At 42.3% G+C, this 26,658-nt stretch overlaps 1 protein-coding gene across 2 annotated transcripts in view; it reads right to left on the minus strand.

The window, feature by feature from the left end:
• DOCK8 (dedicator of cytokinesis 8) overlaps positions 1–26,658 on the minus strand; it is a 148,774-nt gene that overhangs the window by 44,349 nt on the left and 77,767 nt on the right. For both annotated transcript variants that reach the window (XM_075931670.1, XM_075931671.1), the window contains 15 exons: positions 25,546–25,663; positions 24,632–24,702; positions 24,284–24,422; positions 23,025–23,126; positions 22,236–22,331; positions 21,757–21,991; positions 20,005–20,169; positions 18,654–18,829; positions 16,969–17,064; positions 15,091–15,186; positions 11,421–11,570; positions 8,560–8,673; positions 6,275–6,430; positions 3,181–3,320; positions 173–342 (listed from right to left, as the gene is read on the minus strand). In XM_075931670.1, coding sequence (XP_075787785.1) covers positions 173–342; positions 3,181–3,320; positions 6,275–6,430; positions 8,560–8,673; positions 11,421–11,570; positions 15,091–15,186; positions 16,969–17,064; positions 18,654–18,829; positions 20,005–20,169; positions 21,757–21,991; positions 22,236–22,331; positions 23,025–23,126; positions 24,284–24,422; positions 24,632–24,702; positions 25,546–25,663 — 2,024 coding nt within the window. The remainder of the gene's footprint in view (positions 1–172; positions 343–3,180; positions 3,321–6,274; positions 6,431–8,559; positions 8,674–11,420; positions 11,571–15,090; positions 15,187–16,968; positions 17,065–18,653; positions 18,830–20,004; positions 20,170–21,756; positions 21,992–22,235; positions 22,332–23,024; positions 23,127–24,283; positions 24,423–24,631; positions 24,703–25,545; positions 25,664–26,658) is intronic.

Here is a 26,658-nt window from a genome sequence, read left to right on the forward strand (position 1 = left end):
GCTATTTCGAAATGTCTCTTACCACTCACTGAATGAGGGACGTTTGATAACAAGCCTGAAATAACAGGCTTGGTGTGAAGATGCAGGAAAGCTATTTCAGTATCCTGAAATAGTGTTGCAGTGTAGATGTACCCTTTGAGAGGTCAAGTAAGGGAAGAAAAGAATGTCTTACCTGTAAAGTCATACAGCTGTGGCAGTGCATCCAAAATGATCCCAACCAATGGGAGGTAAAGGGCAGCAATTTTGACCTTCACCTCTGGTTTTAAGCAGCGTTGGTCTAGGTCATGGGAACTCAGCAGGCTGTGGACAGCACTGATTGCTTTCCTCTGCACTTTACTGATTCTGTCAGCACAAACAAGAATTAGCTCTGTTACTAAGACTATTTCTAGACTGCAAAGAAAAGTCGGAAAAAGATACACAAATTGCAAACTGCAATTTGTGTATCTTTTTCCGCTTTTTTTTTCGGAAGAGGCTTTTTTGAAATTTGGCCCATCTACATGGGGCCAAATTTCAGAAAAACTTCCTCTTTTGGAACATTCCTTCTTCCTCATACAATGAGGAATAAAGGGATGCCAAAAGAACGTGTCCGCTTTTTCGGAAACTGTTCTGAAAAAGCGGACCTGTTCCTTGGACACAGAATAGCTTTTCCAGGTATCTCAGAAAAGCTCTGCAGTGTAGACTTAGCCTGAGACACTCATAGTCTATATGGATCAAAGAGGCTATGAGAGATGACTGAGGTGGATGAAGTTAATAAATATTTTGTGGGCAATCTCTTATGCTATGGTCAGAGAGTAACATGCCAGTCTACATTCCCTACATAAATCCTGATCCAAATGATAGACTTTTACACCTACAACACAATGATCACTGGTAACTTGTTTGCCAAAGGGCCTCCAAGGAATCCATTAGGAATAACTGTCCCAGGCAATTTCAGCAGGGCGGAGAAATGTATTTAAAGACACATGTCATATCCTTGCTATGGTCAAGTATGGCAATTGTCTAACCAAATCCGCAGTGTTTTTAAGGCCTTCCTCTTTCTAAGAACAATTGAAATTGCCATGGATGGTATGTGAAATTCCCAATTACATGTGTTATATTTATTCAGTACTATTGTGTGTAAATACTACACATGCATTCACTGGGGGAGAACAAATTGCCTACAAACCAATTGCATTACTGCCTAGTTACAAAATGACCCTTCCCTAAGTAATTGCCCACAGGGTGAAAGCACTATATTTATCTGATTGAAGCACTAAGAGCTGTATATAACTGGCTTGTTCCAAGATGGTGTAGGTCTTGTTTTCACCACACTCTGCACTGTTAAAGATCTGTTATATTTAAGAGAGATTACCCTTTTCAACAAAACTTTTTACATAAGAACATAAAAACGGCCATACTGGGTCAGACCAATGGTCTATTCAGCCCAGTATCCTGTCTGCCAACCGTGACCAATAACAGATGCCCCAGAGGGAGGGAACACAACAGGTAATCCACATGTGATCCCTTACCTGTCACCCACCTCCAGAGAAACAGAGGCTAGGGACATCATTCCTACGCATCCTGGCTAATAGCCATTGTTGGACCTAACCTCTATGAATCTATCTAGCTCTTTTTTAAACCCTGTTAAAGTCCTAGCCTTCACCAAATCTTCTGGCAAGGAGTTCCAGAGGTTGACTGTACACTGAGTGAAGAAAAAGTTCCTTTTGTTTGTTTTAAACCTGCTGCCTATTAATTTAATTTGGTGACCCCTAGTTCTTACATTATGGGAATATGTAGATAATTTTTCCTTATTCACTTTTTTCCACACCAGTCTTGATTTTATAGACCTGTATCATATCCCCCCTTAGTCTCCTCTTTTCTAAGCTGAAAAGTCCCAGTCTTTTAAATCTCTCTTCATATGGGACCCGTTCCAAACCCCTAATCATTTTTGTTGCCCTTTTCTGAACCTTTTCCAATGCCAGTATATCTTTTTTGAGATGAGGTGACCACATCTATACACAGTATTCAAGATGTGGGCATACAATGGTTTTATACAGAGGCAATATGATATTTTCTGTCTTATTTTCTATGCCTTTTTAAATTATTCCTAAAAGTCTATTTTCTTTTTTGACTGCCACTGCACACTGAGTGGATGTTTTCAAAGAACTATCCACAATGACTCCAAGATTTCTCTCTTGAGTAGTTGTAGCTAAATTAGTCCCCATAATATTGTACCTATAGTTGGGATTATTTTTTCCAACGTGCATTACTTTAGATTTATCAACATTAAATTTAATTTGCCATTTTGTTGCCCAATCACTTAGATTGGTGAGATCTTTTTGAAGCTCTTCACAATCTGCTTTGGCCTTAACTATCTTGAGCAGTTTGGTATCATCTGCAAATTTTGTCACCTCACTGTTTACCCCTTTCTCTAGATCACTTATAAATAAGTTGAATAGGGTTGGTCCCAGGACAGATCCTTGGGGCAATGCACTAGTTCCCTCTCTCCACTTGGAAAACTGACCATTTATTCCTACCCTTTGTTTCCTGTCTTATCAGTCCATGAAAGGACCTTCCTTCTTATCCCATGACAACATACTTTACTTAAGAGCTTTTGGTGAGGGCCCTTGTCAAAAGCTTTCTGGAAATCTAAGTTTTCTATATCCCCTGGATCCCTCTTGTCCACATGTTTGTTGACCCCATTTTTATACTCTTTAAGTTACCCCATGTGCTTCTTGTACCATAAATTAACCCTCTATTTTCCCTGTGAATTTATATCACCATAGTTGTCCTCCTAGACAGAGAATGTGACAGTTCACCTTGCTCAAAATAACTATCCAAATGTCAGTGTCATTGCCTGGGATCCATGGAAGCAATACTGCAAGTGGATGAATTTTAGTTACAAGCATGCACATTGAGGTTAGCATGTGGTTTATTACAAGCATGCACATGGAGGGTAACATACCAACATTCTCCAGTATATACAAGGCCCGTGAAACTCTATCAATTCTACTCCAAAGGCAGAGGGAGCAGTAAGGGGTGTTCTCTCTTGATATGCTGCCCATACTGCCTTTATAGCATCTTCATAATGGAAAGCAAGAGGCTGGACCTAAAAATCAAACCCACATCTCTCACATGACCATGCTGCGTACGGATCACAGGCCCACCAGGAAAAATCCTCTTAAAAACTGAGAAGCCTACCCTTCTGCCTCTGTGTCCAGTGCAGCTGCTAATTCAGTGAAGAGTAGACCAGTCAGGAAGTGCTGCTGACGATATTCTGCTGAAAGGTCAAACATACTGGCAATTTTCTGATCTTGGAAACTAGAGCAGGAGCTTGAATTCTGCAAAAGTACATGAGGTGTTTTAATGGATGATCAAAGAAAATTACAACTCATTTAAGCAAAGAGTCATGGCAACTCACTGACAATACAGCCAATGGCTTATTCTGCTGAAAACAACAGTGTACAACATGCGAACAAGATAATCATCTGAGGGAAATAGCGGAATGTATAATAAAAACATCAAGCTTTTCAATCAAATTGAACAAATTCTTTCCCAAGCAAATATTTTCCATGAATATACAGAGCTATGCTGGATGATTGAAAGCTACAGCAGAGTGTGCAATTACAACAGAGTAATTTGTTCAATGAATTTAGCATCTTTTACTGTTTGCAGTGGTTGTATATGATTTTCTCGAATCCGTTTTGAGGAATTATTCAGTGAACGCTTTCTGTTATTAACCCTTTGTGTTAATTACACATGAGCGGCTTGGTGTGAGTGTTTAATAGGCAAGCAAGTTGTGTTGAATAGGACACAAAGCCAGAAACAACCCTGTCTTCCGACTCATCTGTAGAGTCTGCACCATTCTGCTAGCACAAAGCAACCCTAAGGCTGGCATAGCCAAATATGGAAGGATCACTCCAGTGTCAAGGGATCCACTGATGGCACCGAGCATGCCTAGTGGCTTCTTTGCTGCATGCCCCCCACAGAGCACCCTATGGCTGATGCAGAGGTATGGTCAGCAAGAAGGACCCTGCTTTTCCTGTACCCCGGCAGTCTCTATCTGGAGTTGCTAGCAGATAGTGTAATTTAGAGCAGCCTTCAATCTGCGGTGATTTATGGCTGGGGCTGATGCACAGTCAGACCAGGATCAGTGCAGATGGTACTGAGTTTGTGCTATCAGCACCTCAGCTGTAACCATGGGTCTGAGCCAGAGGTCACTTGGTCCATTTCTGTTCCTGAGTGGGTGAGCAAGAATCTTATACTCTGCTTTCAGTGCAAAGACTTAAGTTTGCCAGTTCAGAATTTGCTTTTCATTGCCACTCTTCAATACCGGCTTGAAAATATTTCTGCCAATAAACTAATTTGCTTGAATATTCCCAGAAAACAAACATATAAGAACCAAATCCCAATGTTATGGCTGACCCCAGCTCCCCAATGAGCTGAATCAAAACACCATCTCCAATCCCTGCTACCTCCCCTGCTCCAAACTTTGGGACCGTACAGGCCTGAATTTGGATGAAACCACTACAGAATGGTCCCATCCCAATTGCCAAATGTACGCAGATGTAACTGTTTGCAGTAACACAGAGGCACGGAACATCCAGTTAAGTCAATTTCATATGTGAGCTCTACACAAAAAAGTTCCACAAGATTTATCCCTAAAGCAACATTTCTTATTGAAAAAAATCTCACTCTGGTTAGCAATTCTCCTTTAGACAGAGCAGAATTGCTAACTTGGGGGTCAGCTACTGCAGTGAATCATGCAAGAGCAGCCAAACCCACAATGGTTCAAGTAGGTTGCACTTTGTGGGTGACTTTCTAAGCGAGGAAAGAATTGGTGATACTGTCTAGGGAAAAGATTGATTCTAGCTGCCAGGCTCTGCTTTGCAGTATCTGATTCTGATAGCTATGCAGAGTTCCCTGGTATTTTTAGTAGTGGAATCCCATTTCCAACTGTTTGGTATCAAGAATTAGCAATTAAGCAAAAGCAATGTGAAATCCTGTCCTTCAAGATGTATTTTAAACATCAGAAAGGACTTTAAGAAAACCTAAGGCTACCAAATCTGACATCTTAAGTATACAGGAAAGTTAGCATCCATTAAGGCAATAAACTCCCACATGCACAACTATTGTGATAGCACCAGTTTTTCTTTCATAGGAGCTCTTGGAAAAGATACATGAACTTGTACTTCCTAGGTGACCCCCACCCCCACTAAAGACCCCCAGCCACATCTCATTATATGGGCAGTGGGAGACAGATAAACACTCTGTTTTCTGCTGAGCTGGGACTACCTACCCCAGAATGATAGCTAGAGAATTCCCTTTTGATTATGGAACATTCCGGTTAGTAGCCTGCTGTGTGGAAGTGCTTCATTCTTTTGCAACCTCCAGCCTTCGAAGGCCATATTAACACAAGGGACACTGGGGTGCAAACTGGCAGAGGGCACAGGGTGAACATAGTTTTATAGGGATCCCCTGGGTCAGATATCTGCATAATAGCTCAGTTGTTGTGAGTCAGTAGCCCTCACACGCTCTGTGAAATGTGCGTATAGACAAATATTTAAGAAGTTACACTAAAGGTGTTGAGGTTAAGGCAGGTCACAGTGAGCTCACATGCCTTGGATAGGTTCCTTCCAGGCACCCATACCCCTGTTTGGTTATGTGTATATTGTCTGCCTCACAACGTAGGCCTACTTGTGTGCTGAGCCACAGGAGAAGTCAGAGGTTGCAAAATCTGACAGAAAGGAAATCGTTTGCAGAGGCTTGAGGGGGAGGCCTCAAAGAGCAGATGAAATCTTTCACATGGGAGACAAACTGACAGCATACTTGTCTCATGAAAGCAGGATCACAACTAGTTTGGGTGTAAAACGCAGTGTGGATTTTGGGTGAGCAATATTCTACAAGACGTGTATTTCTGTAGGCTACGACCCTCCGAAACAGATGTTGCCATCTATCAGATGGGACTGTATGCTGTATCTCCACAAGCACAGTTATTGCTGTACTTTGGGTGTACCTAGCTTTTATTCAATGGGTACCTAATGAAAATTCCCAAAAATATTTCTCCCTCATTTGCATGGCAAATATGTATAAATGTGTGTAATTCAACTTTATAGGAACATCTTGTTGATATTAGTCCTTCCTGCCCCTTTTCTACAAAAGGGAGCTTACAACTCTTGATGGCTAAAGGCTGATTAATCCTGACATAGCTGAATACAGTAACAATGAAAAGAGCGCCCATTCCTTACCTATGTCAAGGGGAAAAACATGTGACTTAGGAATGAGTGATGCCTACCTGTGATGACAGAGAGGGAGAAGGCGATGCTGGCGCAGACACTGAGGTCATGAAGAAGAGATTCAGATTGAGGTAATACTCATGGCTGCAGAGGATCCTTAGGAACTCCAGCCTCATGGAAATTAGGGTGGGGAGAGTATTGAGCTTGCTTGACAGCTAGGAAAAAAACAAACACAAATATCATGTGACAAGTCTGGGTAATTTAGATGTATTCTTGAAGTACATGTTAGCCTCATGTTAAAACAACATGAGTACTTGAAGACTCATGTTAAAACATCAGTCAACTTAATACAAGTAACTGAGCAGAGACACGCACAGTAAAAAGTCCACAGGGCTTGTGTCTAATTTCCCATCCCTTTGGAAGTTTAGTGGTGGATCAGTTATTCCTCCCTCCCAGAAAAAATGCAATAGCCTTTGCAAACTTATCCGGGAAATAATTTTGAAGAATTCCCCCGCAGCGTACACCCCTTTGTGTAGGTCGGGGTGGGCAAACCACAGCCCACATGCTTTCAGTCTGGTCTTCAAGCTCCTGCCGTGGAGCAGGATCTGGGGCTTGCTCCGCTACACACATTCCGCGGCTCTGCACGACTCCCAGAAGCAGCGGCATGTCCGTCCTTCGGCTCCTACGTGCAGGGTCAGCCAGAGGCTCCAGAGGCTGCCCCTGCCCCTGCCCCAAGTGTCAGATTTACAACTCCCATTGGCTGGGAATCCTAGCCAATGGGAGTTGTGGGGGTGGTGGCTGTGGAAGGGGCAGCACACAGAGTTGCCTGGCTGTGCCTCTACGTAGGAGTAGAGCAAGTACTTGTTGTAGCTTCTGGGAGCTGCTTGCGGGCTGCTTGGAGCCTGACCCCCCCCTTCATCCCAACCCCCCTCCCACCTCTGCACCCTTTGATCCCAGCCTGGAGGCCCCTCCTGCATCTCCCAGAGCTCACACCCAACTGGAGCCCCTGCGCCCCAACCCTCATCCCCCTCTTGCCCTCTGAACCCCTTGATCCCTGCCCAGAACACCCTCCTGCATCTGAAATCCTCATGCCTGGTCTGATGCCAGAGCCCACCCCTCCAGCTGGAGCCATTACCCTCTCCCACATCCCAACCCTCTGCCCCAGCAGCCCTGAGCCCACTCCCACACCCTGAATTCCTCATTTCTGGCCCTATCCCAGAACCTGCACCCCTAGCCGGGGTCCTCACCTCTTTCTGCATCCCAGCCCCCAATTTTGTGATCATTCATGGCCCATCATACACTTTCCATACCAAGATGGAAAAAAGTTTGCCCACCCCTGGTGTCTACTCTTATTAACTTAAAAAAAATAATCCTTTGCATCCAGGGCAAACTAAACAAAGGCATTTGCTCCTCCACTGTGCATCGCACCACCCAATGAGTACTGTCAAATCCCTTCCCAGAAACTGTGGCAAAACCGTTGTGGACCTCAGTGGGAGTTGTGTACATGCCCGGTGACAGAATATGGCCTTGTTTTAGGGAACATGGAAACAGGCTTTATGTGCTTAGAAAATACAGAAACACAAAATGACTTTGTGTGAAAATAATGGAGGTTTCATGAATTTTTATACTGGGGGTTTTTACTAGGATTTTTAAGCAAAGACACTCGCAAAGAACCCAGGAGATCAGAGCTCAGGATGGATATCTTTTTTTTTTAATCTAAAACCATGTGCCATGATCCAGAGGGAAGCAGAGACATGAAAAATCTGCCAAAATGCAGCAAGTACATGTCCAAGAAGGAGCAGAGTCAGCATAAACATTTTCTCCCACTTACTCCTCCAAGTTCCAATGTTCAAGTACTTTAGGGTATGTCTACACTACTACCCTAGTTCGAACTTGGGTGGTTAATGTAGGCAACCGGAGTTGCAAATGAAGCCCGGGATTTGAATTTCACGGGCTTCATTTGCATATTGTCGGGCGTCGCCATTTTTAAATGTCCGCTAGTTCGGACTCCGTGCCCGCGGCTACACGCGGCACGAACTAGGTAGTTCGGATTAGGCTTCCTATCCGAACTACCGTTACTCCTCGTGGAATGAGGAGTAACGGTAGTTCGAACTAGGAAGCCTAGTCCGAACTACCTAGTTCGTGCCGCGTGTAGCCGCGCGGCACGGGGTTCGAACCAGCCGGGATTTAAAAATGGCGGCGCCCAGCTTATGCAAATGAAGCCCGGGAAATTCAAATCCCGGGCTTCATTTGCAAGTGCGGTATGCCTACATTACCCTCCTAGTTCGAATTAGGAGGGTAGTGTAGACATACCCTCAGATACCATCCTTTGAATGATGCCTACCTGATTACAGTAATGTTTGATGAGGTTAAACACAAACCCACGGTCCATTAGAGAAAGCAGATCGTATAGGAAAAATGCCAAGCTAATGTTGATCTTTTCTGCTTGTTCAGTTTCCTTGAAAGAAAAAAAAAAAAAAAAAAAAGAATGTGAGATTTATGATACATAAAACCATTTGACTCATTCACCCAAGGGAAGTTATGGAAGCTCCACTGAATGTTTAGTATTTGCAGAAAATTAAAATACTTCACACAGATTTGACAAAATGTTATTTTAACTCTACTTACTGAATATCAGATATTGTATTTAGAAACCTTAAATTTGATTCATGACAAAAAAATGTGCAGCAAGACGAATCTCTGAGTTTTATGATTTAGCAGCTCACTTCTGAATATTTATTAATTATTTTCAGGGTCCTAGAGCTCTCACTGAAGTCACTGGTAACTCTGTATACTCAACACCTCTAAAAATAAGGCCCAAGTTCTTAGAAAATTACTGATTTGAACATAATCTTTAAAATCTTGATTTTGTGTGTAGTTCAGTCCAAAGAACTGTCTGTCGGCTTGTGTGTATGATTGCTTCTTGTGTGCATATGTGCAGGAATGTATTTAATTAACTTGTAGTCAAGTACTCCAGAGGGTATGTCTACACTGCAGAGTTTTTTTGGGAAAACTGCCATTTTTCTGAAAAAACTCCAGTTACTTCCACACTGCAATCGCGTTCTTTCGGGGGGAAAAAAATGAAAGAAATGAGGGATTTTTCTGACATTGGTAAACCTCTTTCTACAAGGAAGAAGCCTTTTTCCAAAAGAGCCCTTTCGAAAAAAAGACGTGTGTGGATGGGGAAGAGGGAGTTCTTTCGAAAGAAGAGGAAAAAGGAAAAAGCACAGGTGCCCTAGTGGCCACTCTGTCCATAGTAATCACAGCTTAAATGCGAGATAGCGTCCATTCAGTGTAGATGCTGTCTTTCAAAAAAGCAGATCTCTTTTTCGGTGCACTTTTGCTGTGTAGACGCTCTCTTTCAGAAAAAGCGTTTCCAGAAGATCTCTCCTAGAAAAGCTTCTCCCAAAAGAAATCTGCAGTCTAGACATAGCCAGAGGTAGCTCAGTCATGACTGATGCAGAATTTGTAGGAAGTAAGATTAAGGGAACTGTATTGCCTTAGTGTCTCATGGTAGAGAGACTGGCTTTATAGCACTTCAAGTGTTCAGAGATTCACTTTTTTATATTTCTGTCTTTTCTATTCAGACATATAAAGCTATTTTCTGTGATCTTTAAATCATGCTGTTAATTATTTTCTTACTATCATGGTGCAGCTGCTTGCTAGTCTGGGCACAGGAAACCAGGGGGACATACTTCATCACTTCAGCGGGACTTCAGCAACAAGCTACTCAAAACCATACCCAATATTGTGTTGAGACAAGAAGGCTGCTTTGGCATTGTCTGTAAGAATTATGCAAGTGTCATAGAATCATAGAAGATTAGCAATAGAAGAGACCTCAGGCAGCTCATCTAGTCCAACCCCTGCTCAAGGCTATGGCTTCTGAGTATAATTAATGTATAGGCCCAGTTTTCTAAGCCAGTGGTTTTCAATTTTTTTTCTCATGACCCAGTTGAAGAAAACTGTTGATGCCCATGACCCAACATCATTTGACTAGAGTTTAGACTCCAGGGTGGGGCTAAGGATAAGAGCTTCAGCTTGGGGGTGTGGTAGCAGGGGTTTATTTCTAGCAGCTTCCAGTCAGCAGTGCAGTGGGAGTGCTAAGGCAGGCTTCCGGCCTGTCCTGGCATTGCAGACCATGCTGCACCCCAGAAGTAGCCAGCAGAAGGTTCCCAGCCAATGGGAGTGCAGAGCTAGTGCTCAGGGCATGGGTAGTGCACAGAGCCCTGTGCGCTCTTCTCCGTCCCCCCCACCCGCCCCACTCCACCTCTACCTAGGAGCCAGGCCTGCTGCTGGCCCACCTTAGCACCCCACTCATCACCCTGCAGCAACAAGACCCTGCGCCTAACAATCTGCAGCCCAGTACTGGGTCACAATCCATAGTTTGAGAACCATTGCTCTAACCCCCCGAGGCACTTCAGAGGCATTTTCATGCATGGAGAACGTTTACAATTAGACCCTCTGTCCTCCCTGTCAAAATGGGATCCAATTAACAGTACTGCCTGTGTAAGACTATTTGTGTCTTCTCTGTAAAGAAGCCATACGCAGGTCATGGCTGAGTGCATTGAGGGCATACATTAATATTTTGTTGAAAAGTGTTTTACTTAAGTAAACAGAGGTACTTTCATGGAATGCTTTTAAAGATCCCAGGAACCCCATTTTTTATTTAAACGTTCCCAAAGCATTTTGCTAATGCATGAATACTAGAGAATGACACTGACAAATCTATTTTCATTGTCCAAGACAACTGAAATTCATAATGTAAACAAATGGCATAAGTGATGAAAAGTAAGGTAGGTTTTTTTAATTCTCCCACTGTTATGACCAAATATGTTGATTTTATATTAAAGGAAAGAGTTGCAGTGAGGTAAGGATTTTATTTTTGATCTCTGATTTTCATATTAACAGCATCTGAACTGGTGATTAGATCAGGGGTTACCTTAATTCCTGATATTTCCCAAGGCAATCAATGGAATCACTGATGGAATAAGTTGCTATGCAACAAGAATAAGGATATTAGAATCTACCACCACAATGATTGACACAAGTGAGACAAAAATAGAAATAATGGGTCAAAATCATCTTTGGTGTAACATCAGTGATGTCAGTGAAGATACACCAGAATTGAATTTGGCCCAGGAGGGCTTGGGAAATAGCCACAAAAAGCATGACAGGAAATGGTTTTTTTTTGTATCCCACATTTACCTTCTGTACTTTAACTAAAAGTGCTGCGATCTCCGAAGTGACCACATTGACAATAGTGGTGATGTCATCTTTGAAACGATCTGAAAATCGACTTCTTCGTGGAGAATCTTGCTTATCCACGTTATTAACATGCTGAGCCATGCTCTTTATCTGCAAAAAAACAAAACAAAAAACTGTTGCAATCGAACGGCTGCTTTAGCCGTGGCATTGTGGGCCTGATTTCCCCCAAAGGGCTATTTCACCTGCACAGAACCACCTCCAACAACTGGCATGGAGTGAGAATGGAGACTGAATTATCATCTCACACCAAGAAATTGCCCCAGCAGGTCAGGGTTGATGTAAGTCGGCAGGGCAGAATGGAGAGGTTTGCACTCCTGCTGTTTCTGCAGTACCTGTTTTGTGTAAACAAGAGGGTTTCATCCTTCCTCACAGAAGGCCAATTTTGTGCTTGGTGCTGTACACAATATACAGAGAAATGCACAGTCCCCGAACCAAAAGATTTAGGATCTAGAATAGACTGACAACACAGCTACTATCTAAACTAAGTTCCAAGAGCAAAAATGGGTGGTATTTATCAATGTCTTTTTTATGGTAGATTACCTTCAGAGATGAAAGATGTTTCTAGGAGCGATTTGAAAGAAGAGCAGATGGTCATTTGTTATACCAGGAGACGGAGACTGTTCTAGCTGTCAGACACACTCTCCATTCTTGAGCTTCTACATACACAGACTCCATTTCTCCCTACATGCCACCTATTTGTTTTTTAAAGTACAACAGACTCCAGACCTTTTCTCTGCTCAAGTGATGAAATACAAATGCCCGTTTTACCAAATACACATGGCAAAGCACACCAACCCCGCTGCATCACCATGTTCTCATGTAGGTGCTGATATTGTAACAGAACATTGGTACTTAGAAGGACAGTGCCAAATTCAGCCACCACAAAGACAGGGTGTGAGACGCCAGCAGCAGAAAGGTTAAATCCATTTTTTAAAATCTTTTCAGTCCTGTCCCATTCACTTTCTAGTCTCCATTCTGAATTCCCTCACTCATAAAAATCTCACTTAAGCCATAGCTTCAATAATCAGAAAGAAAGAGAAGATGACTGATCAGGAGTTTGAGATCAGAGAGAATGAAGAATGAAGGTCCTTGTGATCACATGATCTCACCCCTCATGACAGGTGTGGCCAGGGCGTCACTCTTTGAATGAGTTCCTCCTTCTTGCATGGCTTTTGGACGGTTTATTTGCTGCTAGTTGTAACCGGTAAGGCTACATCTAGACTACAAAGAAAACTCGGAAAAAGATACGGAAATTGCAAACTGCAATTTGCGTATCTTTTTCCAACTTTTCTTTCGAAAGAGGCTTTTCTGAAATTTGGTGCATCTACACGGTGCCAAATTTCAGAAAAATCTGCTCTTTCGATACATCCCTTATGCCTCGTAAAACAAGGTTTACAGGGATGGAGAAAGAAATTTTTTTTCGGAAAAGCAGACACGTTCCTTGGATGCGGCATTGCTTTTCTGGGATACCTGCAGTCTAGATGTAGCCTAAGAGACCATTTTCCAGTGACATCAGTCACCTCATACCTACACAGGAGAACCTCAATCTGTGAAGTCCAGGTATTACAGTCAGTTGGCAGAGGGGAGAAAATGGCAGCTGGAATATATTTCAAATGAAGGGAAGAGCCTAGCTTCAATTTTGGCCTGCAATGCTCTGTCAGCTGGAGACCAATGGGTGCACAGTGTCAGCAAGGTTCTTTGACTCCTCCTTGTAGGCAAGAGTCAGCCAGCTCCAGTTAGGACAAATTATTTCAGAGAGGCTAAAAAGGCTGATTTTTCTGTTTACATGTTGGAGTCATCAGGACTCCATGGAGAGTTGGATCCAAACCAAACCTCCTATCCAGATACACCTAAACTTTGGGGGAGGTTCAGATCTGGAGGAGAGCCAGGCCCATTCTGATAGGGAAGATTAGCCGGACAGATGGAAAAACACACATAGACAGTGTGGGCATGTTCCTAAATTGTGGGCTGTGATCCACGGGGGGCTGTGATGTTAAGACTAGGGATGCAAAAGAGTAGTCGAATAGTTGACTACTTGCATTTCCCCTTGCCCCCCACTGCCTCTATATGAGAGGCAGCAAGCAAGGGGAGCAGGAACAGGTGCTTGGGGCGATGGTTTAAAAGCCAGCACCATCTCCGTGGTGCAGGGGGAAGAAAGGAGAAGCAGAGACGCAGTGGCTCTTACTACATTTAAAAGGCAGAGCCTCAGCGGTCTGAACCCAGTGTGAACCAAGACTAAAGCAGTCCCAGCTCGTTCTAGGTCCCGACCTACTCCCACTGGCTGCTTGCACTCCCTGCTCCTACTACATTTAAACTGAAGAGCCACAGCGGCCCCTTATCAACGAATCGTGTATTCAATACAAATTGTATCGAGTATATGATTAGTAATTTACTTGATACTTAACATATTTAGTTAAGACAGAGACAAATCTGCTTTACTTAGTTAAGACATTGAGTACAAATGGCATTTCATTCCCCAATCTACTATATATTTTAGGAACTTTGTCTGTCTGTCTGTGTCCATCCATCTATGAGTCCATTTGTTTAAGAACTCCGCCTAAATAGAAAGAGCTAGGATCAGCAAATTTGGTATTCAGCTTCCTCTTATCACAACTTAAAGCAAGGTCAGAGTTTGGTTGTGCCAGAACAATGGGTTGTGCCTGGAATTTGATCTTTCTCATAAAAAGGAAAGAAAGAGGTCTGAGGAGAGGAACAGTTATACTATAGAACAGCATTTCCCAATCTATGGGAAAAATATACCGGGCCTCAGCGTGGCTGCCGGAAGGGGAGCAAAGCGGGACGGGCTGGGAGGAGGTGTGTGTGTGTGTGGGGAGGGAAACCGGCTGCCGGGAAGCAGGGTTGGAGGCAGCAGGGCTGTCCCGCGGAGATGTGGGGAGGCGGGCGGCCGGCGGAAGCAGGGTTGGAGGCAGTGAGGCTGTCCCACGGAGATCGGGGCTAGCGGCCGGTGGAACCAGGGCTGGCCGGGGGCGGGTGGACTGGCCAGGGGAGATCAGGAGGAGGAGGACCGGAGAACCAGCTGCTGGAAGCACGGCTGGGGGCTTTGGGAGGACCAGAAACAACGTATTTGAATATTCATCATTTGCTTAATGAATATGCAAATATGCAAAGGAATGTTACCGGTCCTCCAAAATCTTGTGAATGGATTTACTGGTCCTTGTGTCAAAAAGTTTGGGAACCCCTGCTATAGAATAACCACAGGGAAGGACAGAGATGGAGAGCTGGACAGCTATAACCCCATTGGGCCAGCAGGGGGCAATAGTGAAGAAAGAGACAGTTCTCTACTATATATTTCAGAGAGTTTATCTGTGTGTCTGTCTGTCCCCTACCCAGGGGGACATGCACCTCTTTCCCGGCTGTGCCTGCCGCAGCTAAAGTGCCTGTCCATGGCTGCTACTCACCTTGGTACTGTGGTGAGAGAGGGCTGGGGGTGGCTGTTCTCTCTCCCCAGGACAGCCTGCATGCTCATCCCCCAGCCCCACCCCAGGAAAATGATTTAAATGAAGAAAAACAAAACTTATTTGAGTTAAGGACCCGAGCAACACTGGGCAAATCTTCTAGTGGTTATATAGTCTTGTGAACAAAATCTTACCAGAAGTTCAAAGAAGAACCAGGCGTACTTGAAGACGGTTTCCCTCACCATGCCAGTGCTGACCACCATCTGCAGTGCTAGTTCTTCATGGAAATGCTAGTCAACAAACACAGCATGGTGAGAAATTTCTAACTCACTCATCGTCTATCACTGAACCCTCAAACCAGTACCGTGTGGATGAAAATCACTCCGTGAGTGCAAGGCCTTCCATGCTACTGTGGCCTTTTGTGGGAGAGGTGATGTGGGAGGAGTTACTGGGCACAGAGCCCTTTGTCCTCCATATATACTGAAAAAGTTGATAAATATGCTGCTTAGATTAAGCTGGTAAGAGGGGAGTGATAGGAACAGATTAGGTGAGGGGTCACGGTAGCCATGTTTACATGTATTCATGGCTGAGAAATCACCAAATGAAGGTGCAGATGGGAAGCAGCCATTTCTCAAGGCCATAGGCAGTATGTTTCAGGAGTGAACTTTACCCTATACTGATTCTGAGCACCTCTGTATAATGCATTAGCATATCTGAGGTTGGGGGAAGATGGCAAATGCTAAAGGGCGGGAATGAAGAAATCGTTGAAGTTGGACTTTTACATTATTTGAAACAACACTGTGTAGAGATGGCTCTGAACTGAAACCAGCACCAAACACCCCAAACTTTTAGGAAGTTCAAATCCAGGTTTAAACTTTGCAGCATGGTCTATTCTGTACATAAAAACAAGTATACAAATAGAGATAACGAACCATAATGGGAATATCTCCAGTTACCATGGAGAAGAAAAGTAAATCCTTCAAAAATTAGGAATCGATGTAAACCTTCATGCTTCGTAACTAAAACGCGAACGGAAGTCAGGAAGAAACTTCTCTTGTGGGCAAGTTATTTTTTAATTGCCTACTGAAGGACATCCTGTACTTTCTTCTAAAACAGCTGTTGCTGGTCACTGTCAGAAACAGCAGACTGGATTGGAAGTATCACTGGACTGATGTAGTGTGGCAGTTCCTACGTTCTGCCACCCTGGAAGATATTCTTTGTTCAGAGACAGATTGCCTTGGTTTCAAAGATGATGATCAGGGAAAAAGCCAATTTGGTGAATTCAGAGCACAGCTAGTCCTTCACTCCCCTTCCTTTACCTTGGGAAAAGCTGATCCATCATGATAAAAGTGTCTTCAGTCATATATACACACTGCTACTTTCCAGAACTATTCTGGAAACAACCTAAAAAGCCTGAAATAGATGGGCTTGATACAAAAGATATAGTAATTTATCTACTGGTCTACCACCCTGATATAAATACAACTTTTCTGGCACTCATGAATTAATCCTTCACCTCTCTCCTGCACCTCACCTAAGTTTTACTGACAGGCTGTGTCTAGACTGGCCAGTTTTTCCGGAAAATCAGCTGCTTTTCCGGAAAAACTTGCCAGCTGTCTACACTGGCTGTTTGAATTTCCGCAAAAGCACTGACTTCCTACTGTAAGAAATCAGTGCTTCTTGCGGAAATACTATTCTGCTCCCACTCAGGAAAAAGTCCCTTTTGCGTAAAGCTTTTGCGCAAAAGGGCCAGTGTAGACAGCTCAGCTTTGTTTTCCGCAAAAAAGCCCCGATTTCCGCAAAAAAGCCCCGGTCGCCATTTTCGCAAAGCACATCTAGATTGGCACGGACGCTTTTCCACAAAAAGTGCTTTTGCAGAAAAGCGTCCGTGCCAATCTAAGATGCTCTGTTCCGAAAATGCTTTTAACGGAAAACTTTTCCGTTAAAAGCATTTCTGGAAAATCATGCCAATCTAGACACAGCCACAAGGTTTGTTTTAACAGCTGTTTGCAAACATATCAGCCAGGCTGCTGGTTTTGTTAATAGTCATTTTCACATTGTGGGCACTCTACCTTCTTATTAGTTGGTCTTGGGCTTGCACACGTATTTGAAGTGTCATTGTTGGGTTCGATATAGAAAGACATCCGACTGGAGCCGCGATCTGCAACCTAGAGAAAAGGACCAAAAGTCATGGGGGAGAACTTTAATCAATTAGGGAATGTCTTCACAGCAGGGCTAAACTCGAAATAAGCTACGCTACTTGAGCTACGCTAATTGTGTAGCTTAAGTCAAAATAGCTTATTTTGACTTTTGGTGCTGTCTACACAGAAGTTATTTCAAGAGAGAGCACTCTTCCCCTGACTTCCCTTACTCCTCGTACAATGAAGGTTACAGGAGTCAAAATAAGAAGTCCTCCAGCTCAACATTATTTCGACATTATGTCGAAATAACTGCTTGTGTATAGACACAGGCTATGTTATTCCGAAATAACGCTGCTGTGTAGACATAGCCTTAATGAATTAACAAAGGAGAGTCAGATACTAATTATAAAAAAATAAAAACAAAGCAACCCTCCTCCCCAAAATATCTCCCTTGCCATCCTCTCTCATACATACTCCATAATAAAATAAAATAAAATAAAATAAAAAAAATCTATGCTAAGATTTGGAATTCAAAAGATAAAGAAAAGTAATGTAAATACCTCCACCACGTGGCCTATCTAAGTACTGTATTTAGGTTTTAAAGCTCTCTTAATTCATTCACTCAACAAGGACTGTTCTTGAAGGAATTTTCAAATGTAGAAGCACTAAATAAAATGACATAGGGGAGTCTCTTTCATTAAAACAATGTCAATTTAAAAAGTGGTGAAATGGCAGTACCCAGCCAAGCATTGTAAATTGCTGTGAAGCAGTTTTAATACCCTGGAATGTTGATATTAATGTGATGCAGCTTTAATAACCTGCATGTTAATTTTATATTAATTTGGGTGAATTAAAAAAACTCCTAGACCTGAGTTATGTTTTAGCACGTAGCAAATAGGAGGAAAATTCATAAACAATTAAATACAAATCTGCACCATTAGAAATTGATATGGATGAATAAATATGTCCATATAAATAAATCAAATATTCATAACTTGCAAATATGACTAGTTATTCTCTTCTATTTTATTATTTCCCTCAATCTAGACACAAAAGTCTGATTCACTTTAACTGAAGAGGCACATGCATGTTGGATGGAGAACAGATTTCAGAGAGTGTCATTTAAGCAAGTTTGAAAACAAACCACTGAGTCTATGTCATTCTGAATAAGAAAAAGAGAAACATAAACTGGTTTTCTTCTAAGTTCCATTAAGAACTCAGAAGAGAATGAATTCCAAAAGCAGATGCTTTTGGTGCCATGCTAGCGGATGTAAAATCACTGTGCAGGTGACAGACATCCCACCTAGTCTCTTACTTGAAGTGCATGGGGATTATTTAAATCCCCGCTTCATTGCCTATGTCGGGTAAACTAGTTTACATGGCTCCATTGAGGGAGCCATGAAGTCTAGACACACTCTGAGAAATGACTTAAAGATCCAGCAACAGAGCTTTAGCTTGCTGTTTTAGGTCCCAGGTGAACAGCAACACTGCTTGGTGGTATATGCACCATATACTGGTAGAGATGAGTCCACCCACAAAATCTGTATCTGGGTTCACCAACCTGGGTTGGAGTTAGGCACATTTCTACCTAGCTAGCTTTTTCCCCCCTCCCTTACCTTTGATGACATGATGTTTTTTACTTCCTCATCAGTAGCAGTCTGTACACCAGCGATATCTGGATTGCTGCAACTCATCACCCGGCTTTGCAGAAGTTTGGACCCAACAGACACAGCTGAGGTGCGTCCACATGTGTAATAACGAGACTCTGGCAAATTGGCGCTTCCTGCTGCACCTGGTCATAGGAAGGAGTTTATTCAATTAGTTGGTTGATTTGTTTTTACCAGGACTGGCTATCATATTAACACAATATAATGATGACATGAAAGCCAGTTGTGCTCTGCACCTTGAGCAAACAGAGCAAGAACAGCATGTAGAACATCTCTCCACCAACCTCACTTTTGATAACTTAAGTTGGCACCCAGCAAGAGCATGCAGGTTTAGGGGAAGGATCGTAAACTGTCCAGCACAGCACTGAGAGAGAGTGTACCACAGGGAGATCAGAGCAACAGCTCCAAATCAGCAGCTTCTCTCTCGTTCCTTTCTCCTTCCACTTCAGAGACAGCCCGTTAGCTCCTTGTTGCACATTAGACTGTGGGCCTTTTTGAACCATGGGCCTTTTTGAATTGCTTGGCCCCAGGGCAGATGTCCTCTTTGTCCCCCCTCTATTGGTGGGCATTCCTGTGTGTGAAAGATCTGGGGATTCCAAGCTGCAAAGCTAGTTCAACTTGCCCTTTAAGAATCTGCAGCCCTCTTGTATCATTTCTCAGGATGAGGATCTGCTATTCATAGCCAATCTCTTTAGTATATTAAGCTTAGTTTGCATGTTTTGTTTATTTGGTAGGTCATCTGCTTTACTTTGTTTGCTATCTCTTATAATCACTTACAATCTTGCAGTTAATTTGTTTTATTCTAAACCGGCGATCTCTGACTGGAGTAGCTGGAGAAAAACTCTGCTTGATTACCACAGGTGTGCATTTTCCACTTATTATTGAGGGAGAAGCAGACTGGATATTAAACTATATACTGGCCAGATTTGACTAGGGCAGGAGGGTACTGCTCTGTGGTGTGAGGCTGTGAAGCTGGAGTTTAGAGACCCTGGGTGTGTCCCTACTTGGCTGAAGGCTGGTGACAGTTCAGGCTGGAGGGCTTTATAGATTGCCACAGTAGCACAGTGTGAGAGGGTATCCAGGCTAGTGGGTCAGAAGGCTCCAGGTGGCACCTCAGGGGAAACCTATCACAGCTCTCTCTCCTATTTCTTGCATGTACTATACATTACATTTTAAATCCTGCTTCTTCTGAGTACAAATTACTCCAAATGTCAGGAGTCATGCACACCTCTGATGCTTAAAGAGATTGGGGTAGGTCAGAGAGAAGGGAATTACTTTAGTGAGCATGCAGCAAGAATACCTAGTCTGGCAATATCTTGCTGAGGCTCTGGAAGGCGAAACACATAATAGATGTATGATGCCAAGAGACAGTTCCTCCCATGCTGGTCCTTGCTCAGATCTTTACTGTTGTGAAGACTGTTCACTATTGCGACCACAGATTCAAAAGCAAACTGGGAAAAATTGGCTGTGAACCAAAGGGAAAGAATTAGTCTCAGTATTAAAGGGCATAACTTAGTTAAGTCAGCAAATTTTTTGGCAGATATCATCTGATCCATTCATTGTTTAATCTAGCCCCTAACAAATTCATAGTTGAACACAGGAACATCACAATTACCAAACTGTCTCAAATCCAGCATCCATTGAGGTCAGTCTCTTCTCTCTGACAGTGAGTGCACCAATTGCTTCAAAGAAAGATGTATGAAACCTGCAGTTGTCAGATGTGGACTTATCTACCCCCCCTCCACCCCATAAGTCTTTTCCTGATATGATCTCCAAATCTGTAATAATGCAACTCTGGCAAATTGGCACTACCTGGTATTGGGAAGAGGTTTGTTTCTTTGTTTCTTTGTTTCTTTGTTTGTACCAGGACTGCATATCATATTAACACAACCTAATGATCACACAAAAAACAGTTTTGCTTTGCACGTAGAGCAAACAAAGCAAGAACAGCATGTAGAAAACCTCTCCACCAACCTCACCTTTGATAACCTAACTAAGTCATCATGCCCTTAAGCACAAAGCTTAATATCCCTTCAAACATTCTTGTTGGGGTATGTCTAGACTACATGGCTCTGTCAGCAGAGCCATGTAGATTAGTTTACTAGACATACCCAAATGAAGTGGCGATTTAAATAATCGCCACTTCATTTAAATTAAAATGGCTGCCGCGCTGTGCCGATCAGCTGTTTGGCGGCACAGCACTGTAGTCTGGACGCTCTGCAGTCAACATCAAAGGCATTTGTTATTTAAATTGCAGCTTCATTTGGGTATGTCTAGTAAACTAATCTACATGGCTTTGGTGACAGAGCCGTGTAGTCTAGACACCCCGTCGGTGTTGATTCTAACTGTGGAGATTGTGTTAAGGTGCGTCTACACAGCAGCATTATTTGGGAATAACGACCGTTATTCCAAAATAACAATGCAAGCATCTACACAGCAATTCCATTATTTCAAAATAAATTTGAAATAACAGACGGCTTATTCCAACTTCTGTAAACATCATTCCACAAGGAATAATGCCTATTCCAAAACAGCTTTTTCAAAATAGCTGTAGTGTGGATGCTCCACTGCAGCTATTTCAAAATAGCTCCTCCCCCGGGGCCATTCAAAGTAATTACTCCCCAGTGCTTCCTGGGGCTCTAAATCAAGGTAGGGTGTTCACATTAGGGGAGCCAGCCTCAGACTAATTTTGAGGCTTCCCTATAGTGTAGACACGCTATTTTGAAATAAGTTATTTTGGAGTATTTCTTCTGGAATAGCTTATTCCAAAATAAGTGTCAGTTTAGATGTCCCCTTACTGATATAAATGTCAGTCTGCAGATACTGCACCTTTGTGCAAAATATTTGCGGAACATCCAAATAAGTAGTGTGCTCAACTTCCTGCAACTCTCTCAAAGTCCTATAAATATCCTCTAGCAGTTAAATCAGCTAATATCAATTTAGAGCCAGTCTGTTCAGCCAAATGTTTCCCTTCCACACATCTGGTTTGCTTGAAGGACCTTTCCAATACTAATGCTATTCCATTAGTCAAAGTCCATGTTTCAATAAGTACCTGTCTGACCAGCAATAACCATGGGCTGCACAGCCAGCTGGAAAAGTTTCTCCAACACCAAGTGTAAAAATAAGACCAGAGGTTCAAGGCGGGAGGAATTCAAGCAAATAATGCTGAGTTTCAACTCATGTTCCAGAGTACCCTCTGTGATCTTCTGATCCATCACTCGAATGGGGAAGGTGACTTGGCTTTCCAGAGAATGACACAGAGTGAAGAATTTTTCCAGGTGATTGTCCTGTGAATACAATTAAACACTTGGCATGTGACGCTGGGCAGTTACGGCACATTCTGTACTGCTGCATCCACAAGCAGTCACAGAACAATCAAGATGAGTGACCAAGAGCTAAAAATGTCACCAGCAGATATCTGAGAGGCAAAGAGCTTTGTATACCATGCACCAGTCCCCTTAGCCATCCAAACCCCCGATAATTCAAAGGAAACTTACGCTGGATGTAACAGATTGGCTGTAGATTCCTTACCTGAGTGTGAACAGATGAAACAGCCTGCACTTCTATGTTAAATACCCCCTTGTGCCCTTCGACCCATTTTATTGGAGGTGTCTGTGATGGAACTTTCTGTGTTGAAGGCAGAAGAAGATAATCAGCCTAGCACTTTTTCTTATAAGCAGCCAAATAGCAAACACTGTTTACTAGAGCACCTGTAGCTTTTAAGGGTGATTTTTAGTTAGAAATTAGACATGCTCCAGGTATCACCTTTTTATTCTACATCTTTTCACTCTAAATCATTCTTCACAAGGGTTCTGGTTTGCTCTGCCAGAGAGATTGAGGTCAGTGATGCAGCTGCATCTTTCTGGTCCCCTTTGCATTAAAGGGGCTCTGTCCTCATCTTTGCTGCCTTCCTGGGGGAATCCGACCCCTGCTTCTCCATCCCAGGCAATATCTTTCCTGAAGACTCCAGGCAGTGACACTCCCCTGTACTGTGGGACAGTTGAATGTTCTGAGCCACTAAGTAGCTGGAGAGTATTCAGGACCATATGACCCAGAACCCAAGGATGGAGTTTCTAGGAGGTCAGTGACAGCGGCACTAGCAAGCAATTATTTTGGTACTGACAAGCAAGTGCATGAATGTATAGCCACTTGGTTTATGCATCTTCTTTAAAGATGTTTTCCTGGTTGATTAGTTGGCTGATTTGTTAAACCATGGGGAACGGATCCTCCATTTAAGTTAGGGTCCCAGCATTTGCCTAAAATACCGACAGTGCCCCTTTAACTAGGGAAATAGTATGTATTACAAATTTTGTTCGTTACCTCTGGAGAATGCATTGAATAGTTTAAAGGCAACTTATCCACAGCCACAGGGAGACAATAATGTCCAGTCTGGAGACGATCATTTAATAGAATTGGCAGCCACTAAAATAAATAAGGCAAAAATAAAGTGATATCCGTTACTGCATATGAGTATGGCTGTTGATCTGGTTTGTAATAATTACAGTCAACAGAATAATGATGAGATATCGACAAGAACTGTTTGTTACGCCACAGTAATTTCTGCCAAAATCTTTGCATTTTCAGTTCACTGTTTGCTACTGCAGAAGTGTCATCATGTGTCCCTCCTCCCCCGCCATTTTGGACTGCTTTTAAAATCTATTCTTTCTGAACAACAACAACAACAACAAAAATAATACTAGGCTCTTCATGACTAGCAGAAATTATCCCGATGAATCTTCCCAGGAAATTATAGAGTCTATGTATAGGAAACAACAGTGTTTCTGAATCAGAATAAAACACATCTTGGGCTAAAGAAATCTCTGGAGTAATTCCATTAAATCAGTAAACTTATGCCAGGGATAAATTGAACCCTCTGGCTATCGTTGCCATTAAGATTACTTGGATCGGCATCAGAAGGATTCATCCAAACAACATTTGGATACATTGCGTTCTGATGCCACTCAAGTTTGAGAGGGGGATGCATTCAAGCATAACAGATTGGAATCATTCCTTGATTTAGTGAATGGAACCTTGCAAACATAGAAAACGAATTCCTGATCCTCAAAACACTTGTGCAAATGAGCAACCCATTGATTTCAGTGGGACAATTCCCATTATAAAGGCAAGCACTTTCCTTTCCTTTTTTTTTTTGTAAATTGACATAGAAAAGAGCAAGTGCATAAGGCCAGACTTCTTTAGGCCCACTCTCAATGTGTTAAGTTAAGCGCCCGCAGAAGTCTTTGCAGGGTCAGGGCATCTCCCTCAGTCTGTGATCTGTACTTGTGCTTATTAATTCTTTTTGATGTAGCCACAAAAGGTGTAACATTTGAATGCAGACGTGGAGTGTTAAAATTAAGACCTATTCATGTCCGGAAATTGCTATTTGCAGTGTTGTTGCAGATGTGTTAGCCCCAGGATGTCTCCCATAAAAGATATTACCTCACCCATCTTGTCTCTCTAACAACAAGATAGAGTGTTTTAGCCATTTTGGCTGGGGACAATGTGAGGAAATTAGCTAATTATTGTTGCAAAAAGTCTGTGTGCCTCCAAAGCTGAAGTGTAAACCACAGGTGACTTACTGAATATCCCAGGAGGGTTTCTGCACAAACTCCTTGCTTTGGCTGACAGCTGATATGGTAGAATGTGAACAGTAGGTGGTGTTTTCCTGTGAGTTTAGCTGGCAGTTTAATTTTCACCTCTTCATAAAAGTCAGGAGACCTATTTTAAAAATACCAAACACACCCCTCTTGAAATACAAAATAGGCAGGAAGACTACCTTGTCTTTATAAAATTTCACTAATCAACTGTTTAGTTTTTAAAGAACTTAAAAAGATATGCACAGTTAAAAGCATCCCTCAGTACATGGTTGGTATTTAATATATAATAATAATAATAATAATAATAATAATAAATAACAGTACACATACTTGTTATGATATGTGATAGCAGTGTACATCTCTTGCACAAATTCTGGACCTGAAGACTTTCCAAAAATGATCTGTATTCAAAAATAAAAGTAATAGTGATCATGCATTGAGCTATCAAATTTGACATAACTTTTTAAAAGATTTAAACATTGAAAAATTATTTTCTATCAACAGGTTGTCATGAATGGGGAGTACATCTATTACACCCCTCATTTGTGACAACATGCTGATAGAAAATAGAACTCACATTTCAATTCTTTCTTAAATACCTCATAGTTAAACATCTAAAAGGAAAACATTGTTAAAAGAACATCAAGGTTTCAAAGTCTCTCATGCATACAAAAATATCTAGGGCTGCTGAATGGAATAGTTGTCTGCAACCCAAAGCTGTTTACCAGCCCTGTCTCACTATGAATGTATTTTCTGTTCCAGTGTCAAGGTCACAGGTTCCGTCCTCGGTGTTGGGAATGGCTAGGTCTGGTATTTGTGTATTCAAAGTGTCCAGAATTTATTGCGTGGGAGACAGGCTATAACATTCTTAACAGGGTTCTGAAGCTCTGTGGATTTACTGGTAGTTTCCAATATGGTATTAACCTAGAAGGCAATGTTATTTCTTTTTAAATAGAATCTACTGAGTGTTTGCTCTTTCATGAAGGATTAGAGAATACAGAAGATTATATTCCTGTTCCACCCTAATTATAAGTCTCAGTTGGTGTTCCTCAGTCCTTAAGTCCTGCTTCCTAATGGGAGCTGCATGAGCACTGTGATAGAAACCATTCTGGCTTCAGTGCATGACTCACAAAAATTGTAGCTGTGTGTGAAGCACAAGAGCTACGAGTCAACCCTCCACATGCTTTGTTAGTTTTTCAGCTGAGTACACTCTTCAAAAGTCTGATCCTGTTAGTCTGTATTACCGGCATTGCACAGGTAGCATCTTCTCCACACATAAACTGAATCTTAATGGTAATGTTCCTTGAAGAGCCAAGTCGATTAGCAAAATTCAACCTCTGAGGGTAAACATAAAGGAGATTTCTGGAAGCAAAATAAAAAAAACATAAATGAGTAAGGAACAATTATTTGCTTTTGAAGAACAAAGTACTTGGCACAATATCTGATTTGGTCCTTCTTCATCCAATGCTGTAATTCCACCTGGAGAATGAAGACTTTGAAAGTTCTCTTTCTAGCTATACAGCTTGTTGGACAAGGGTATGGTTTTGGTACTGCACAATAAAGAACCCGTATTTTGGGGTATTCCTAAAGATAAACTGTGCCTTTGAGAGGTACAGAGAGGTAGGGAATTGGTATTCCCTAATTCTTCTAATGTACCCTGTCACCCAGCCCTTTAACTCTAGGCTGTGAGACAATCCAGAGAGTTTGGACCCAAGAAAATCTCCATACTTGTGTGAGAACAAATACAACTCCCATTCAGATACCGTAGCAAAGACAAGCCTACATTAGTTGCTAACTTGCTAGACAGACAGAGAGAAGAACAACTGTTACTAGTCCCACTGCTGGAGAAAGGGGCCAAGGAAGCCCCTTGTTTCCACCCCTCTTCTCAGGAAACTTTGAGTACATATTATGGAGGACATCATTCCATCAACTAGCCAACAATTAAAACAAATGTTTCCCTCAGTATATATATAATTATCTTTCTCTATAGGACAGCAGTGTATCATCTGATGATCCCTGAAAATCTAGGAGTACCAATGGCACCCAGAGGCTCATTGAAAATGGCAAAAGCTGATAGGAGGGAAGAACAGGAGCCTGTACCTTTGTGGGGAAGGAAGCTGGCAATAGGGGAGTCTCACAAACAAACAAAAAACTCACCTTATTTTGTGTTTCACTAGATATTTTGCTCAAACCAACAAACTTTTTAATCCAGGTCCACCTAATGTGTTGCTTAGATCACTACAAAGTAGCCTGCATGTGCTAGCTGCAATGATGCAGTTCACTGATTTTTTAAAAATTTTAGTTTACTCTTTAGACAGCAGCTGTCTGATTTTATAATTGCTGGGGGGCGGGGGGCA

Source organism: Pelodiscus sinensis, chromosome 6 (assembly GCF_049634645.1).
Source record: "Pelodiscus sinensis isolate JC-2024 chromosome 6, ASM4963464v1, whole genome shotgun sequence".
In the NCBI taxonomy this organism is placed as follows: domain Eukaryota; kingdom Metazoa; phylum Chordata; order Testudines; family Trionychidae; genus Pelodiscus; species Pelodiscus sinensis.